This window comes from Alosa alosa, chromosome 2 (assembly GCF_017589495.1).
Source record: "Alosa alosa isolate M-15738 ecotype Scorff River chromosome 2, AALO_Geno_1.1, whole genome shotgun sequence".
NCBI lineage: Eukaryota > Metazoa > Chordata > Actinopteri > Clupeiformes > Clupeidae > Alosa > Alosa alosa.
The window spans coordinates 31429912-31448937 of NC_063190.1; the positions used below are offsets into that span (position 1 = coordinate 31429912).

Below are 19026 nucleotides of genomic sequence, written 5' to 3' on the forward strand. Positions count from 1 at the left end.
CATTAAATATCAGAAAATTACTTTTGATACTTAAGTACAGTATATATCAGATACTTTAAGACTTTTACTTAAGTAATATTCTAAAAGGCAACTTTCACTTCTACCAAAGTCTTTTTCTAGTACGATACTTGAACTTTTACTCAAGTATTGCTTTCTAGTACTTTATACAACACTGCACACACACACACAGAATATTTTAATGAGTGAATTTTCACTCCGGCCACCATGTTCGCCTTGCCTGAATCTTAGCGATCAGCCGTGCCCACGTTGTAAAAAGGCTTCAGTTCACAGTAGACCACTTGTCTGTTCCACACAGAGAATGCAACATCGCTGGAGACGACAGGAGTATCAAAGCATCAAAACATCAAAGGCAGTCTGATGAGAGACACAGAGAAAACACAACAAAAGGTGTGTTATTCTGTCTGTCCCAAAACAGGAACTTCAAATCTACTTCAGAGTGTATATAACTCTGAAAGACGTTCATCCCCAAGTTGTTCCTCTGAGATGTAAACAAAGTTACATTATTGATTAATTCATGCATTGTGATTATTGGAAAACTAGCTCTCTATTTTATTTTACTTTATTCAGTTCTATTTAACGGTGACAGTGTACATGGATGAATGTTTTTGTCAGTCTGTCATGTTGGTGAATTTCCCCCTAAGTTTGATACAGTTAAAACAGTGCGTGTTGAAGCCCCTTGGTTAAATACAATGTCCTGTGAACAATTTTTAGTGAACTTTCATCAGGGACATGACAGCATTTGTCATAATCCTGGTTCTGCTACTGCCCTGTATATATGTATATATGGCGATGGCCCTGCAAAGATTATGATATGCAAAGTTTATCAGAGCACAATCTATCAAATCCTTGTCTGTCTGCATTGCTCTGTACCCACTTTGTCCTGCATAAAACAGTTTTTGTGTTTGTGTCATGGGATTAAGACGTATTTACCTGGGTGAACACTATTGCCCCCCACAGTGCAGGAGTAAAAGCTCACAAGTTAATGAACCAAGACAAGAGGACCATGAAGCAGCTTGCACATCAACATCTCGTGTAAATGAAACATGACCAGGAAAAGACCTGAGAATCTGGCCCCGTAGACTAGCAGGCTAGCCTGCTTTCAGATCCTAGCAGACTAATTCACATGACCTAAGAAGTTGCTTTCTATGTCTGCTTTAAGTCCTAAAGACAACCAGGCCAACAATTATGGTTTAATGTGAGTAGCAGCCCTTAGACAGAATAAAAATCTTCACAACAGCGTGTGTCCAGAAGGCTTGGGGAGAGAGAGGTACTGTGCCTTTGACTGTGTGACAGAATGCTATGAGGCCTATGGCTTCTTGTGTGGCAGGTGGTTGGGAGGGATAATCCAGGTAAGTCTTTAATGCAGGAGGGAGGCGGAGGAGGTGACTTGGGTGGGGGTTGGGGTAGGAGGGCAGGAGAGAGGGAGGTGGAGGCGCGTGAAGAGATTGCTAATTGTGGCCCGTTAATCCTTTCCAAGTCCCCACCTCTTTTTCATCCGACCGAGTGGAGACGGGTCTCCATCCATCCTAGCCGAGGCTGCTTCGCTAAAGCCTAGTTCCGTGGGAAGCAACGAGGTGTCTGTTGGCACCTTCCATTTAGGCCTGGTGGAGACGCAGATCTAACTGGTTAGGATTTACCATAGAATGTAGCTTTGCTTCTTATCGCCATCCCTGCCACCACTGCCTGCTCCACTAACACCACTCACAATGGGAGAGAATCAGAAGGTAGGCATCATTACCGTTGTACTGCAACTACAGACTGTGTGAATACCCGAAAGGGCAAGGTTTTGCTTTTCAGAGAGTTGATTCTGTGAATTCTTTGTTCTCCCCTGAGAGTCAATTGGGTAGTTGGAAGCAGGAATTGTGTTACTCAGAAGACGCTACTTACTGTAGTGAATACTGTTGAGTTAGAGGTTTAGTGTTGTTTTTGCCAACCCAAAGGCCCTAATGATTCCATTACTAATGCATGGACAAGAATATCTGATCAAATATGTTGCAACCTTCAGCTATCTTTTTCTTTGTTCAATTTAAAGTCATTGTTCAGTCCAATTTCCTGATGTGTACAAAACTGTTACATATTTTATGAAATATTACCTAAAACAGTATTGACTTTCAAAGCAAAGCTTGTTTGAGAGCTATTGTATTTGTACATATGTAGACGTTATGACCTGTAGCTGACCCCTTATGAAACATATGACCCCATCTGCTCCAGGGTTTGTTCTCAGTCATTGAGAAACTGAAGGGAACCACAGAGTTGGAATTCCGGATAGTTCTCCTGGGCCTGGATAACGCTGGCAAAACAACCTTACTGAAACAACTGGCTTCAGAAGATGTCAACACCATCACACCTACTCAGGTAAGGACATGAGTGAGGTTGTATGCTCTGCAGAAGAACACTACACTTGAGGATGCTTGAGGATACCCCTAATGGTCATTATGCTGTGAAGTCTGGTGTGTGGTTAGTTTGTGGATTGGGCACTAAGTACTGTTCTTTCAAAAACAAGCTAGGACTGGAGCTGTAGGCTTTAATTCAGTGTAGATATAGGCTACAATTCCTGGCATTACCACAGCTTACATAAGTAGACTCTAAGGTCAGGTTAGGAAATGGCAGTGACCTGTTGCTATGAAAGTGTCAGATGGTTTCCCTCTGTTGTTACTCAAGTCTAGCGTGATCCTCACATGCTTGTGACACTCATCCAGAACATCAAAACTACTTTCAGTACCTCCTCACAATGCAGATGAGACAAATAGATGACACAGTTAACACAAATGTACATCAAAAACATAAGTGTTGATATGTTGCTAAGCATGCAGCCAAGAAATCAAGCAGAATACCTTGTGGAAGTAAACTTTCTATGTACTGCACTTGAACTGAACCTGAAATAACCCTGCTGGTAGATGATATAAAATGGCAATGACAACAAAAAGTCACAGTCGATATTGTGGTATTTCTGATTCCTACCATTGGGTTCCTGTTTCTATTCTGGCAATCCCAGACTTGCCAAGACAACATTCACCAAAGGGGATCAGAAGTCTTATTAGGTTGTGGGCTGACATTGGAGCCTCACGCCTCAACCTGACACACAAAACCCCCAGTTCATAGAAATATGATTGTCTGGACTTTCCTGTAAGATGACTGAGATAAAGTCTACTAAAATGGCTCAGGGTGGCACTATATGGAATTCATTCTGTACTGCTTGAATTAGCTTTTCAAAATAAACACAAATTTTCAACATTTCACTGGTGCATATTTCCATTTTGCCAATTTTGTGGCGTGTTTCATAAGAGTTTATAAGAACTCTGTCAATACCAACGGTTCTCTTCTTAGTGTTTCATGTAACAGCACAATTGAGCCTGATCAGCATTCGCTTTCCCTGGTTAATTAACACGCATCTATTACAAAACCCTTAAGCATAACTCCCAGTGAGTTCCTTTGTAGAGGAAAGGATTCACACTAAGAATAGAGCCTAGGCCGTGACTTTAATCCCGCGGTTGAAGATGATCTAGCCCATCAAGTCTTTGGAGTAGGAGGCTACTTAAAGGCCGGGTAAAAATAGAAACGTGTTTGAAACGCTGCCATCTCTATCTCTGGCCATGCCAGGATGTTGGTCCCAATGAGGATCACTGGGACACCTGGGCAAAAAAAAGGGGGCCCCTCATTCGCACATTAGTGGTCACGATGATGTCCCACTTCCATAATGTTTTTAGGAATAGAATAGCATCTGTACTATCAGCCCAACTCTGCTACTGTTTAACTCCAACAGGGCTTCAACATTAAAAGTGTCACATCCCATGGCATGAAGCTCAATGTTTGGGACATTGGAGGACAACGAAAGATCCGCACTTTCTGGAAAAAGTACTTGGAAAACACAGACCTGCTGGTTTGTTGAAAACATTTCTCTTTCAAACTCATTTATACACCATCTAGGCTATAGTATGTATAAGGAAACTTATGTAGACCAATGTAGACCAATTTACTCTCTAGTGACTAGTCCTATATATAGCATGTATTAAGCCATTGCTCCTTCTTCCAACCACTTTAGATTTACGTCATTGACAGCGCAGACAAGAAGAGGTTTGAAGAGACAGGGGTGGTAAGACAGCACACAACTTACATTACTATTGGCTGGCAGATTAGCTGACAGACTAGCCTTATTCACTAACCATTTATCTACTAGTTTTCTAAATACCTGATCCTTCCTCTTTTCCCCTGAAGGAGCTCGCTGAGTTGATCGAGGAGGAGAACCTGAAGGGTGTGCCCATACTCATTTTTGCCAACAAGCAGGACCTGGCCACGGCCTCACCCGCCAGCGAGATAGCAGAGGGACTCAACCTGCACACGTACCGCGACCGCGAGTGGCAGATCCAGGCCTGCTCTGCAGTGTCTGCAGAGGGTGTACAGGTGGGCAACAGCAGGCACAGTCGGATAAGGCTGAAAACAACAACAACAACAACAACAACAACAACAACAACTTGCATTTATACAACTTTATACTTTATCAAGGCCCTGTATGGGCATTTATACAGCACTTTATCAAGGCCCTGTATGGGCATTTATACAGCACTTTATCAAGGCCCTGTATGGGCATTTATACAGCACTTTATCAAGGCCCTGTATGGGCATTTATACAGCACTTTATCAAGGCACTGTATGGGCATTTATACAGCACTTTATCAAGGCCCTGTATGGGCATTTATACAGCACTTTATCAAGGCCCTGTATGGGCATTTATACAGCACTTTATCAAGGCCCTGTATGGGCATTTATACAGCACTTTATCAAGGCCCTGTATGGGCATTTATACAGTACTTTATCAAGGCACTGTATGGGCATTTATACAGCACCAAGGCCCTGTATGGGCATTTATACAGTACTTTATCAAGGCCCTGTATGGGCAGAAATGCTCCCCGCTAAGCCTGAAAACACATAAAACATCTGTGGAAGGCAGAACAGGCAGAACAACAGGTCACAGTCATGCCTGAGAACATATAGAATAGACGATGAAGGCAGACATACTACATCCTACAAAATCAGAGTAGATCAAATCAGTCCCAACTGCAATATTACCTAGAGGATGTGCAAACAGTGCAATGCAAGTGAACTATTACGACTTAAAGGCTGTGAAGACATATGTCGGTTTGTTGTTGTGCTGTCACCACAAGACTGTATTAAACACGCCAATCCCACAGTACAACAACAGTGATAACAGCTTTGTTTGAGTAGTAGATTTGTTTGAGAAGTAGTTTCAGCGGCTACGCATGGAGTGACGACAGAAAATGAGCTATGAGAGGATTCTGGCAGTTTCATTGAATTTGATACTATACAGTGTCAATGCAGAGTCAACGAGGCTGATATCATTTTTTATGTATTTATTTATAAATATACTGCCTCATTAGATGTCTTGTTGCACTTGACAAGGAATGCACTTCATTTTGTTGTACCTGTTACAATGACAAATAAAAGATATTCTATTCCATATTATGAGATCAGATTCAGTTTCAGTAACGTGAGAGAAGACATGTCATTGCTGTTTTAGAATTTGGCTGAGAGGCCCAAAATATTTTTAAATTCTGTTTGCATTTTGTTTGATTGTCCTCTTTTATCCTGTCGTATTACAGGATGGCATGAACTGGATCAGCAACAACATCGCGAATAAGAAGAAGTGAATGACAATTTGTCCACAAAGTCATTTTTTACTTCACTACCCCAAAACATTTCTCCGAGCATAATGAAAAACAATTTTGTAATAATATTTTTTTTGTACGAAGCTCAGTGCTCAGTATGAGAAAAATCCAGACGTACATTGTAGCATTTTTGTCTGGCTTAAGAGAATCCACATACTAAGTTCTGAACAAACAACTAAAGAATAAGCAGGTTGGCCATCAGGCCTCCTTGTCTCTCCTGTCAATAACAGGTGCTATGTTGAGCTAAGCTGAGGCCAGAAGCAGTATACTTCCTGGATGTACTGGATGTACTGTCGGAATGATTGACTGTCCCTTTGTAGAGGGTTCTGGAACATTTTGAAATGCAAGTTGATGGAAGTATCAGAATTTGGAAAGTGTGGAAATGTCCAGTATTCTGTCTGTCAAAATGTGAATAGAAAATATGTTTAGTAGTTATATCTCAGGGTACATTAACTACCCACTATGGCGTAACCCTTTACCTAACCCAGTCCTGACCACAGTGAAAATAGCCAGTTATAAATCAGAGTAGATTTGTGATTACACAGAATTATGTACAAGGCAACATTGTATAGAGTGTACAATGCAATTGTGTCTCTGCAATGTTTGTGAAATTATGTGACATTAAATTCCTCTAGTTCTTTACAAGCTCCGGTTTAATTTGTGAATGTTGCATTGTGATGAAATTAATTTACAATTAATTAAATTATTTGTCAGTTTTACTGCTGAAATTAAGTCTGTAATTACAAACATTATGTTATATTCTATTACTTTGAAAATCAACACATTCTGTCACATATTTCCCTATTATTTGTGCAAGATATTTAATGAATCTAAGGTTACTGTGGGTAAATAACGGTGCTAGTTGAGAGCTGAGAACAAAGGTGAATGTATAAACTATAAGGGAGAAAAGACGGAAGGAATTGGGGAAAAGAAAACAGCAATTGCTTGGGTACACCTCCATGTTCCTTGGTGCCCTAAATTTAGGCATGAGTCAGGCCTTAAGGATGCATCTGTGGTTTACTACGTGCCATCTCTCTGTTCTGGCCCCTGGATCAGGTTTTTACTGACCAGGATGCGGAGGGGCTACTGTGATAATCTCCTGACCATTAGCCTTTAGCACACCACTGGCTAAATTAAGCCAGTGATCTAACCATTTAACTCCAGCCACGCTTAGCTCTGTCAGCTCACATTCTCCCCCAGGCAGAAGCCACTGGACTGCAGCAAGCAACACATCAGTCATCACAAGGATACAATCCTCTAACTCACAGGTATGTGCAAATACATCTGTGGATTTTTGGCAGTATTGCTGAATGCATGCATGTAATTGTAATGGCAGTCTAATCAGTTCATATGATTCTCATAGAATATTCTTTTGTCTGCCAAGATAAATCTTGAATATATTTATATTTCTTGACTGACGACTTATTACTGATCTCAGTTTGAATCGAAATAGGGAATTTTCCATTAGTAAAGATGGCTATCTCATTTTTACATAATTCTAAATCTCTGATGTTTTATTTACTGATTTGCTTGTTTGTCTGTATTTTTTCTCCTTTCTTTTCTCTCTATTATTGTGTTAAATGCTCCAAATGTAAAGCACTTTGAGCTGTGTTCTGTGTATGAAAGGTGCTATAGAAATAAAGCTTATTATTATTATTATTATTATTTTCATGTAATGACATGCAATGATAGTAGCTCACACAGTGGGAACACAGCAGTAATTCTTCTAAATTAATTCTTGTTGCATATGCCTGAAGAGTGAACTAAAAACAAAAGCCAAAATGCCGGTTCCTTATCCCGACATGGAGAAGCAGAGGAGACAAAACATTTTGGACGCCAGTGCAGAAATAGAAGGAGGTATGGCACTACACTCAAATCTACATGGTCAAAGCTCATAAAAGGCTAGATTTCATGTTAATCTTATATAATAAACGTCAGTTTGGATTGCTATTAGTCTTTAGCTTGACAATGATTCAACAATTCAAATTCAACAATGGAAATTCCAAATGTTCAATAGCAATGGAGCAAAGGTTACATGTGAGCAGAACAGAAAGTGCAGAAAGGAGCTCAGTAATGTCATATGTCATATGTCATATCCCGGAGGGGGCATACTGAGTCATGACTCACAAATGCCTGACTGGGCAGAGCTCTTAGCCCCAGTCAAAGAGGAGATGACCTCACAGCACAGGCAGCAGGCAGTCTGAATACCCGTGTCAAATTTAATTAAGCTACCGAATACTCATGTTTACAGAGCCCGGCCATGATTAATTGCAGATTGTCCTCATAGTACATGTCAGTGAAAAATATGGCAATAAATCAATTATCTCTATGACGTGTCATAACCTTGGATGCCTTCCTCATTGTTTTGTTTGTGTGTGTGTGTGTGTGTGTGTGTGAGTGTGTGTGTGTGTGTGTGTGTGTGTGTGTGTGTGTGTGTGTGCTACAGATCATTTTAACTTGGGGAAGAAGATGAGCATTCCTCGAGACGTAATGATGGAGGAACTGAAACTGTTGTCGAACAGAGGCTCCAAGATGTTTCACGAGCGACTGAAGCGAGTTGAAAGGTTCACCCTGGAAAACGCAAACACACAGACTTGTGTAGGAGTATTTCACTCTTGTATCATTCTGCTATTTTTATATTTAGAAGGCACAGTATGCAAAGTCTAAGCCCTACAGACTTGTATTTCATGTCAACATCGAAACAGCAGCTCAGAGAAACCCACTTTTAAGTGAAGAGCTCTAGGACCCTGTGGAACAGATGTCTGCAGATTGTTTATAGGAAAACAGGCATATAGGGCAATACTGACCTGTCCACTACTGGTTCTCCCCATGAGCAGGATGACACCGAGGGCAATAAAGGGCCTGGGGGCAATAAAGGGCCTGAAGACAAGAACTCCAGTGGCAGTCAGGTGGGCATCAGCCAGCCTGGGAAGAACTGTCTGGTGAGCACACTGAAACACACTGTGGCCAGGAAGGGGAACCCTGATGTTCTTGCTCCAGGTGAATACGCTCTCTGTGGTTCCGCAGCAGTCTCCTGACACAATTGTGAAGTTCATGTTGCCCAAATCAAATATTAAATATTTAATATCTAAATATTTAAATATTCCGATAAATATTGTAATAATTCATGATTAGCTCCATTCAAAGTCGTTCTATTACGAGTGGTAAAATAGGGCAGTGGTATAGCATGCAGTAGCCTGAAAAGCTGTGGGTTCAATTCCTGAATCTGGCCTTCTACCGTTGTACCCTTGAGCAAGGCACTTAAAGCTGCAGTTGGCAAGTCTGACAGATTGAGAGGACTTTGAATGTTGAATGTTTACAACTCTCATGCCCCTCCCCCACTACCACCGAGCACCCTCTCATCGAGTTGTGCTCGCCAGTGTGTGTGCACCAGACTGTGATTGACAGTCAGATCTCACACAGCCCTGCTCTGATTGGACCAGAAGAACCGGGAGCTGTGGATTTTTGCAAAACAAATAACAAGCTCTAGGTGGAGGTAGAAGTGTGTTTTTTTTTTCTAAAACCGGCTGATTTATGTTGTTCTGTCGGAGCATAGTGTCGGTTTCAGTGAATATGATAAAAAAAATCTTGCCAAATGCAGCTTTAACCTTATGTTGTTCTGGGGACATTGGTCCTCGTAATATAATTGACATATGTATGTCGCTTTGGATAAAATCGTCTGCTAAATGAATATATGTAAGCGTAAAATACAAAGTTACCTCTATATTCAAAGTTCCATTTTAGCAGCTACAAGTGGAATCCAGATTCCAAAGGGACTAACAATTTCAACTTGGCAGAGAGGTGAGAGAAGAGAGCCTGCTCATTTTAAATATCAGAGGGTTCTCCCCTTTACTCGTTTGATCTCTGTAAGGTTACTCTGGGCCGCTGACAGAGGTACCCCACGAGAGATTCAACGTCACCATCATCCCCAAGTCCTACAGCTCACCGTGGAATGAGGAGAAGCGGGACACTGTGGTGGCGTCCATCAGCGCCAACCTCCCCGAGCTGCCAGCCAAGCTCACCCCGGCCAACTACAAATGCTTCAACAGGTCAGCACATCTCCCACGGGCCAGACAAGCCCGCGTCCTGCTGAGGAAGCGCTCTGGCCGGACGGGCATGCAGACATTTGGCCCCGAGGGTTAAGCTGTTGTTGTTGTGCCTGCCATCCTTTGGAGAAGTCTATGGCCTGAATAGTGAAACCCAAGTCTCTTCACAACATGCTCAAATTAGGCACAGCATGGATTGTAAGATGACACTATTGCAAGGCGAGCAGTATATTTAGCAGGAAGCCATAAAATTGTATTGCTTGGCTAAAAGTCAACATCTAATACTTGGTCAGTTCTCACAAAATTGGTTTGATTCCTTCCATGTATTGGCTGCACCTGACCTGAAATTGTGGCCTACTCACCAGAAGAGATTTTTTGTTCCTCTCTGTGTTGGGGACTCTCTGGGTCCACTCCATAACTACATAGTGCACTTTAAAAAGAGCAACAACAAGGCAATTAATCACTTTGTAGTGCACTATGTATTGTAGTGAATGACTATGAATGTTCCAAACACAGGGACTGAGATGGTAACAACTTTGTTGTAAAGGAACCAGAATTTGTAGCCTATTCTGCATTCTCAACCCACATGTATTGAGCTTTTTTTGACATATGCTTGAGAGTTACGTTTGCAATCAATAAACACACACCTAATGTGACCTATTAGTATCAGTGAGATAGCAAACAGGAAATGCTTTTTGTCTGTTTAACCATAAACAGGAAATGCGTTCTGTTTGTTTCACTCAGGGCTCCGACGCCTTTTGGAGGGACGGCAGGGAGTGTGAGAACATTCCCTTTGCCAGGGTTCGAACTCAATCAGGCCTACACAGAGTCAAATATGACCTGGGAGCGGATGTGCCACCGGCCCAACTTCAACCGCAGGCCCCAGGGATGGGTCAGACAGTACACCCCCGAGTCTGAGGACCTCTGAGGATGCAGTGAAGACTGGGGGAGCTGGACTGGGCTGAGCTGGGCGGCTGTGCCCCGTGTCCAATGACTTGACTGACTGCACTGGCTTAATGAGCATAGAAGAGGATTACAACAGGCAACACGGCAGCTGATTTAAAGCTTCTACCTGAATGCTGAATGTAAAACTAACCTTAAAGAGCAGCTCTAGCAGGATCTGAACTAACAGGGTTTTGTTGAGAAAATACTACTTTTTTTTCTCATTTGAAGGAAAATGCATATCACTATTCGATAATAAATCATAAAATGAAAGGGTTTAATAAATGTTACATTATCACATTACAAAATTGTTGGAAACAATACACAGATGAATGGAAATATCACAAAACGGGTTGGATTGGTCCAAATAGGACGACACACACACTACAATTGGACTGGCAGTGACGACTGAGTCCTCCTCTTCCATTCTGTAACAGTTCAGACTTTGAAATTCTACATTAGAGTGACAACGTCTCCACCTTGTGGAGAATAATAGTTACTACACCCTAGTTATGCTACAGAGTCAGGCCAAATGTACACATCACATTGAACACGCAACCTCCAGAAGGTCTCAGGTTCATAGCAGGCTGAATTTAAAGTGGAAAAGTTGTCTGGATGTAATGTGTAGAAATAAAAAGCATGAGTCATCTGAATTCTCTTTGTTACATATACATTCACGTACTTCCCCCTGTCCCGCAGTCAGACAAGACTCACAGTGGAAAAAACACTTATCACATCATGGCAAAAGGAATCATACGAATGAGGAATTGGTTTATGGTCATATCCAAAAATACAGAGAAATAAGACAAGCAAAAAAAAAACACATTAGTGAGGCATATACATTTGATGAATTTGAAATTGAGCCTGCTTCTCTGATGGGTACCAAGGATTCACTGCTTTGATAAAAGAAATTAAAAAAAAAGACATTGCCCACTGGAATAGGACCAACCTGATGACACAAATTTTTATATATATATATATATATATATATATATATATATATATATATATATGAAAAGGTTGTCTTTTTTGCCACAGTTCACAGCAGTGTTTTTTAAGTTCCATCCCTATGTGCCTCCGTGGCGAGCAGCATGGGCACCCATGCGCTGAGGATCCTGGGAAGGGTAGTGGACCTGACCTGGGAGCCTCATTTGCATGGGAGGGGGCATAGGAGGGCCCATGCCATCCATAGAGGGGAACATTGGAGGACCAAAGCCTACAAAACAGAGCACAGGGATATAGATTACTACTGGGTAATTAAATACACACCCTGAAATATAAGTGATTTAAATCTTCTCAAAAGCTTGTTTTGCAAAGTCAACATACATCAAATTATTATTGTTTTAATATTAGGACATTTTAATTAATGAATTGGGTAATTTCCTCTACTCTGTGTCCCCTTCAGTTCTCAAAGAAGTTTCTATTGAAGTACGTCCAATTTTGACAGCTGACCAACCCCTCCCATTACTACATTATGACACTACCCTTGCCACCGGTCACTCATCCCCATGTAATGTCAGGCAGAGGGAGTCTGACCTGGAGGTGGGGGCATGGAGACCCCTGGAGGAGGTGGCAGCCCCATGTTCATCACCACAGGAGCACTGCTGGGGCCCAGGTTGAAGTAATTGGCTGAGCCCTCCTCTTCTGACACAGGAGGTGGAGGCAACGCTACGAGGATTAAAAAAAACAAAAAAGTATTTAGAGATACATAGGTATTTTTTTTAAGAATCAGAAAAAAATTGAGATGTAAAATAAACATCATAAACCTGAGTGTAAAATAAACGTCATAAACCTAATTCAGTTTATATTAGAATCTATGTGATTAACTAAATTGATTTTCCGCACAAATCCTTAATGTTAGCACAGCTAGCCTTTTCTTCTTGATGGTGATAGTCGTATGAGTTGCTCACCTCCAGGAAGTCCAGGCACTGGTTCCAGTCGCATGCCGCTTTCAGACACTCCGTCTTTTTCTCTCTCCTTTCCTCGAGATCCCTGGGACCTGGGACAGACAGACAGGACAGACAGACAGACAGACAGACAGACAGACAGACAGACAGAGACAGACACACATTAACTTCCATAGAATGGTTTTGTTACACTGAAAAAAATGCATTGTTACAGCGAAATCAGATATGACACTCTCCTTAACATTTTCTCTTTTGTTGGAATCCTAAATGACACAAAAAAACTGGCCATCTGCAGCACCGCCTCCCATGAATAACTTTCTCATAAACCATCAAAGTCCAGACCATGTCCTCCTTAAGGACAATAAGGGCCTTTCAATCCTCACCTGCCCCATTTGACGTTGAGTCTGCGGCCGTGAATGATGAGCTTGTTAAAGGACTTCTCTGCAGCTGACTCAGCAGCCCCACGCGTAGCAAACTGGATGAAAGCGCACTGCTGTCTGGGAACGACTGTGATGGTGCGAATCTCCCCAAACTGATAGAAGTGGTTCCTGCCAAAAGAAAAGAACATAGTAGGAAACAGCCCTTTTAACGTGGTTAAAAGCATGTTACCCTTTCAGTGTAAACAATTTGCAGATTCTCTGGCAGTCAGGCTCACCACATCAAATAACCTGCAGTTTCAACACAACAAACCAAGAACGGGTACACTGCTGAAATTCAATGGAAAAGTAGACTGCAAATACAGTGTAAATGGAGAACACAAATACAGTGTAATGGAGAACACAAATACAGTGTAATGGAGAACACAAATACTAGAGATTTGATTTTGGGGACAGAGGCAGTTCTTCTAAGGAGATCATTGTATGAACAGGAAGTCATTAGGAACACAACAAATCCTTTTAAAAAACAGCAGTCGTGGAAAACCTCCAGATTTCATATTCAAACGCATTTCCATAGATGCTGATGTTCAGGCAGAACAATGGAGAATCTCACCTGAGTTCGGAGTCAGTGATGGTGTCTCCTAGGCCTCCCACATAGAGAGTGGTGATAGACTTGTCGTCTGGAGTATCCAGTCTCGGCATGGAAGACGCCCTCTTCAACAGTTTGTCAGCAACCGGATCATTGATGCCATAGTAACGGTCCTTGATGTTCTGGTCAGCCAGAGGGTCATCTGGATCAGTTGGCTTCTCATGTCTGTGGTTAAAGGTAAACAGTAGATACAACTTTCAAGTCCAAGGTTACATGTCAACATTGCAATACTGAACATTAGGCTTCAGACACGTTTTGGCATTAAAATGACCAAGGTAATGGAAATTATATTTTATTTGAAGCTAAAAAATGTGTCTGGCAATGTTGATGTTACCGCTCTGCCTAAATGGCGAACCCTTCAACCAAACCCGTGCCTCACCTGTACGGACACTCCTCTCCTCTCTTGCACTCTCCCTTCACCCAGAAGGAGCAGATGTGTGGCCTGTTCCTCTTGTAGTAGGGCGTGGTGCGGGCCAGCTTCAGGAGCATGTCACTGGAACTCGGAGCCTTACCAAGCATACCCACTGCCCTCGTCCCGTCAGAGTTGGCAATCTGTCAGACATTCATCATTCAGCACTTGGGGATGGCAATTTATCTACCTTGCTACCAGAATGTACCTCATTCTATGTCTGAAAAGACCAACTTTGGTAAAATCCACACTAGTAGTATATGTTTAGTGAACGGAATGAGGTGTATACAGGGGTAAATAATGATGATTATTGATAAATCTGCGATTCTAAACAACATCATGCACACTTCATGTGAGGTTGATGGAAATGTACCTCTCTCTCCATATTCTGAGTGTAGTATTCTTTGTTCACATCTGACTTCGGCACGTCATCTTTGACCGAAAGACCTGTGTCACGGACCTGAATGGGCAGACCTGCAGGAAGAATACAAACATTTAACTACTGAGAGGACTTGTTTGTGAAAGACCAGTGGTCAGTGGACACAATCATACCATATTCAAGGTCAAGCAAGCAGGTCTGGCAGACGTTCTTCATTTTGCTGCAAGTCTGACAAACCTCTGTCTTCTTGAAGCGCATTCTCACACCAGGGCACCAGCGAAACACAGTAAAGGGACGGGCACAAATCTATGGAAGCAAAATATACACAGGGAGGGAGGTGAAGCTAATGAATAATAGGCCTGCAACTATTAATTGACTCATTGAGGTCAATTGCAAAATCCCAAATTAAAAAGTACACTGCACTAAGTGTAACAGAAAACTATTAATGTTAACATCCTTGCACTTACTTTACACTCCTTCCCATACTTCTCTTTGGTCTAACAAAAAAGAAAAACATTAAGAAGTTCATCATTACAATTATCCACAGTCTTTTAACCACAAGAGGTGATTCAGCCATTAAATGAATGTGAGGTACATACCATGCGAATGTAAGGATTCTCTCCTAGACATGTTTGGCAGAGAATTGGAAAATCCTGCAACGAGAAATAACACTTCATAAGTCAAAGGCATATTTGAAAGACAACGCACGTGTTGGAATAAAGTTTGACAAACGTTTTATATCACTCCTGTAGAGATTTGTATTTCCTCATGCATTGAGCTCCTAGATTACCGTAAACTAAGTTATCGTTAGCTCACAAGATCAACGCTCCCGAAATGTACCTAGCACGAATAAATACGACACATACACATTAGCTTACAGTATAGAAAATGAAAATGTTGGCTCCCTCGTTCACATATGAGCTAACGTTAGATTAGATTTGAAACGAGTCTTCGTTTACGTTAAGAATTCGTTTTGACTTCGTTTTACAAGCCACATGCCTAACGTTATTCGTTTTGGCTTCGTTTTACAAGCCACATGCCCATTCACAAGCCAGTCTGATGATAAGCGTAAGCGATGATAACGTTACGTTACATTCTTTGAAAACAGACAAAAGTGCTAGCGTTAGCTAGCCAGCATCGCCAAAGCAGCATTTCAGGATGATGATCGGTTTGTCACCGTTAATATAAACACTTATTACAGTATTCACATGACCATTAGCATCACTTAAATTATGTCATATTTTAGTTAACCTAGACATTTAAAGCATACCGCGTCCTCCCAATTTTGCCTGTTGTATGTGTTAGCTCCTAAAGACGTCGCCATTTTTCCAGGGATGGACAAACAGGAAGTGACGTAATCGACCTATCCGTTTGAGAAGGACGGTGAGCCAGGAGTGTCAATACTGGAAAAACAAAAACTCTCTGGCTGACTGTATAGTAGGCTGACTACAAAAATACAAATTGTGTGTAAAAGCTCCTAACTGTATTATACAGGGGGGGCAAGTGGCAAGAGAGATAGATTAGCTATGAGGAAGATAATCCTGGTGGCTTGTGAATAGAAACTGTCTCTGTATCTGCTGGTACCGGTCCGCATACTCTTATACCTTCTCAGGGGTGTGATTCTTCCGTTTTAAAAACGGAATTCCGTTTTTTTGGACTTGAAAATGAGACCCACACAATTCGTATAGATCCGATGAGTTTTTTTTTTTTTTTTAGAGAGGGGGGTCTGTCGGTCAGAGGTAGGCTATATTTCTGTATACACAGGCCATTGTTATAACAGGCCGCTGACATTAACGACGGGTTTTGTGCTTCACATCTTATCCGAATATCCGCCGCTTCTAGTGTATTTCGTTTAGTGGATTTCATTGAAAGTGAAAGTAGACGGGACGCGTTGATCAGCTGCGTTCTGAAGAATGCTTGATAAGTTCAGTGTGTGTGGCGAACTAGTTTCTCAACAGAAGCAATGAAACAAAGGTCAACAAATTGATTTAAAGACATCATGTATGAAGTTTTTTTTTTTCTCGTTTTGGCTTTGCATCAGGTACGCTTTCAGGATTTTCCGATAATGAATCTCGTGATGCTGATATTGAATTTTAATTTCTGCGCGTGTAAGCTGTGCTGAAGTTAGCTGTGACGGACTAGCCAAACATAGTTTTAACACACAAAGCCTGTCTACCTTAGGGGACATTCCAGGATTTTGGTACATTTCCTGTCCCACCACTTAAATCTCAAATGTACATATCCAAAATATCTAAATGACTATTTTTGTGAATAATGTACTTGTTATAAGACAAACTGTAAACTTTGGTGGAAAAATAAGCTCCTTAGATATGAGATGTACTGCAGAGCGGTACAAAATATGACCGCCTCCCAGTCCAGCACATTTTTCCCACAAAATTAAATCACGCTGAAAGGCCTATGATTCTAACTGTCTCACTAAATTGCATTATCCACACTCAATTCTCACTGGTATCTGCTAGACAACAAGTACCAAAACATGATTAGTTCATAGATTTCACATGTAAAATTCATTTTATACAACCCCACCTCCATCTTGCCTGTTCATAATTCTGAGAAATTCTTGAATTGTGTGCATGTGTGCATGTACATGTTTATGTTATGTGTGTGGGTGTGTGTGTGTGTGTGTGTGCGTGCTTGTGTGTGTGCCTGCCTATGTGCCTGTGCATGCATGCGTACATATGTCTACTGTGTGAGTATGTGTCATAAGTATGATTACTGTGAATGTATGTGTGTGCGTGTGTATCTGTTTGTGCACATGTGTGCACATGAAATGGGTTAACATAACCCCTGGAGGCAAACATACGGAAAAAAATGGTCATCCTAGGCCCTACAGTTCTCAAGATATTCACAGAGAACTGTGTCTGCCCTACCCTCCTTTCGGGGTCCAGTCCAGCGGGGGCTACAGATCAAAACGAAAACGACGGTTCCATGCTATCCATGTGGGGTTACATGCCCACCAAGTTTTGTGTACCCGTTCTTTCAGTGTCCCGAATCCTTGTTGGTGTAATGTCCACTAAATGTACACATAAATTATTTTATTGTAAGGCCCCCATGAACGAAAAGTACACAAAACTTGGCATGCATTCAGAGGGTGTCATAATGATCCTACACTTTTAATTTCGTGCAGTTTTGACCTTGTCAGCCAGAGATATTGTGATGAAAACACCTAATTTTTGCTTTTTAATTTTAACTAGGTGGCGCTATACATGAAATAAGTGGTAATGGGATGGGTTGACATGCCCCCTTAAGACCAACATACATAAAAAAGGTGGACCTCGTAGGCCCTACGGTTCTCGAGATATTTACTGAAAACTGTCTCCGGCCACCTACAGGCCAGTTGGTGTATAGTAACATAAATTAATTTATTGTGTGGCCCCCCATGAACGGAATTCCACAAAACTTGGCGTGCATACAGAGGGTGACATAATGATCCTACACTTCCAATTTCGTGCAGTTTTGACTATGTTAGGTCACAGATACCTGCGATTACAACACCTCATTTTTACTTTTTTGTATTTAACTAGGTGGCGCTATACATGAAATGAGTGGTTATGGAATGGGTTGACATGGCCTTTGAGATCAACATACAAAAAAAATGGTCCTCCTAAACCCTACGGTTCTCGAGATATTCACAGAAAACTGTGTCTGCCCTACCCTCCTTTGGGGGGTCCAGTCCAGCGGGGGGGCTACAGATCAAAACGAAAAACGATGGTTCCATGCTATCCATGTGGGGTTACATGCCCACCAAGTTTCGTGTACCCCAGTCTTTCAGTGTCCCGGGAAAAAAAAAAAAAAAATCTGACTAAACCTATATGACCGCCGCTTCGCTGCGTGGCGTTCATAATAAATTACTTCCTCTTGTATATTGTTGATATTCATCTCCTTTATTTATGAAAACAATTTCTTTGATCTACATTGTATTGCATGTTACAGTTTTTATGCTATTAAGTTGTGTCCCACAACATTCGCGCTACCCTGTTACCTTAAGGAATTTTACCTGGCAGAGAAAGAGTTAAAAATATTTGTCTACTGGCACAAAGGAAGTTACAACACAAGGACATTTTCTGCCCACATGGCAAGACCAAAGGTAAGTGCTCTAACAATTTTCAGGTTTTTCCCCCAAATATGTTTGTCCAAGTTGCGTGTGTCACTCAGTGAACGCAACTCTGTTACTCATATTGTAGGCCTACGACTAATATTGAGTAGAGTCAAAATTTACTTCATATACTTATATAACCATGTTTGTCCTTGATCTTGTATACATAGCTACATTTTACAGTTAGCATCTGTTCCTGGGGTAAACCACAACTTAGCCTAGATTTGCAACCCTGTTACTGTAAGTTGAGTAACAGGGTTGCATTAGAATAAACAGGGTTGCATATTTTCAGTTTGCTTTGACAAAACATTCAAATTAAACATTTTAACTGAAATTATAGTTGCAATCATGGGCGTCATTAGCCCAGTTCTAGAGGGGCTCAAGCCACCCTAAAATATTTCAAAGCCATCTTAGGACTTTCAAGATGGCCAATTTTTGTTTGGCCCATAACTTTTGAACGGGTGGATAGATTGGCACCAAATTCGGTGTGCTCAT

General features: G+C 41.5%; 3 protein-coding genes across 3 annotated transcripts; 2 read left to right on the forward strand and 1 right to left on the reverse strand.

The window, feature by feature from the left end:
* Window positions 1-1522: 1522 nt before the first annotated feature.
* Window positions 1523-6350, forward strand: arl3l1 (ADP ribosylation factor like GTPase 3, like 1). Its single transcript, XM_048237320.1, has 6 exons — window positions 1523-1745; window positions 2233-2376; window positions 3785-3901; window positions 4064-4114; window positions 4237-4422; window positions 5640-6350. Exons 1-6 carry the CDS (start codon window positions 1728-1730, stop codon window positions 5685-5687), a joined length of 564 nt encoding a protein of 187 aa, XP_048093277.1. The 5' UTR covers window positions 1523-1727; the 3' UTR covers window positions 5688-6350.
* Window positions 6351-6822: 472 nt separating this feature from the next.
* LOC125291240 (myozenin-2) lies at window positions 6823-11346 on the forward strand. Its single transcript, XM_048237911.1, has 6 exons — window positions 6823-6973; window positions 7463-7562; window positions 8152-8303; window positions 8543-8705; window positions 9577-9754; window positions 10496-11346. Exons 2-6 carry the CDS (start codon window positions 7487-7489, stop codon window positions 10677-10679), a joined length of 753 nt encoding a protein of 250 aa, XP_048093868.1. The 5' UTR covers window positions 6823-6973; window positions 7463-7486; the 3' UTR covers window positions 10680-11346.
* Window positions 11347-11707: 361 nt separating this feature from the next.
* Window positions 11708-15787, reverse strand: rbm22 (RNA binding motif protein 22). The gene is made up of 11 exons (XM_048237910.1): window positions 15685-15787; window positions 15014-15067; window positions 14882-14911; window positions 14588-14720; window positions 14409-14509; window positions 14006-14178; window positions 13591-13791; window positions 12984-13148; window positions 12604-12692; window positions 12230-12361; window positions 11708-11909 (listed from the first exon to the last, which is right to left on the reverse strand). The coding sequence occupies exons 1-11, from the start codon at window positions 15736-15738 to the stop codon at window positions 11761-11763; spliced, it is 1281 nt and encodes a 426-aa protein (XP_048093867.1). The 5' UTR covers window positions 15739-15787; the 3' UTR covers window positions 11708-11760.
* Window positions 15788-19026: the final 3239 nt, after the last annotated feature.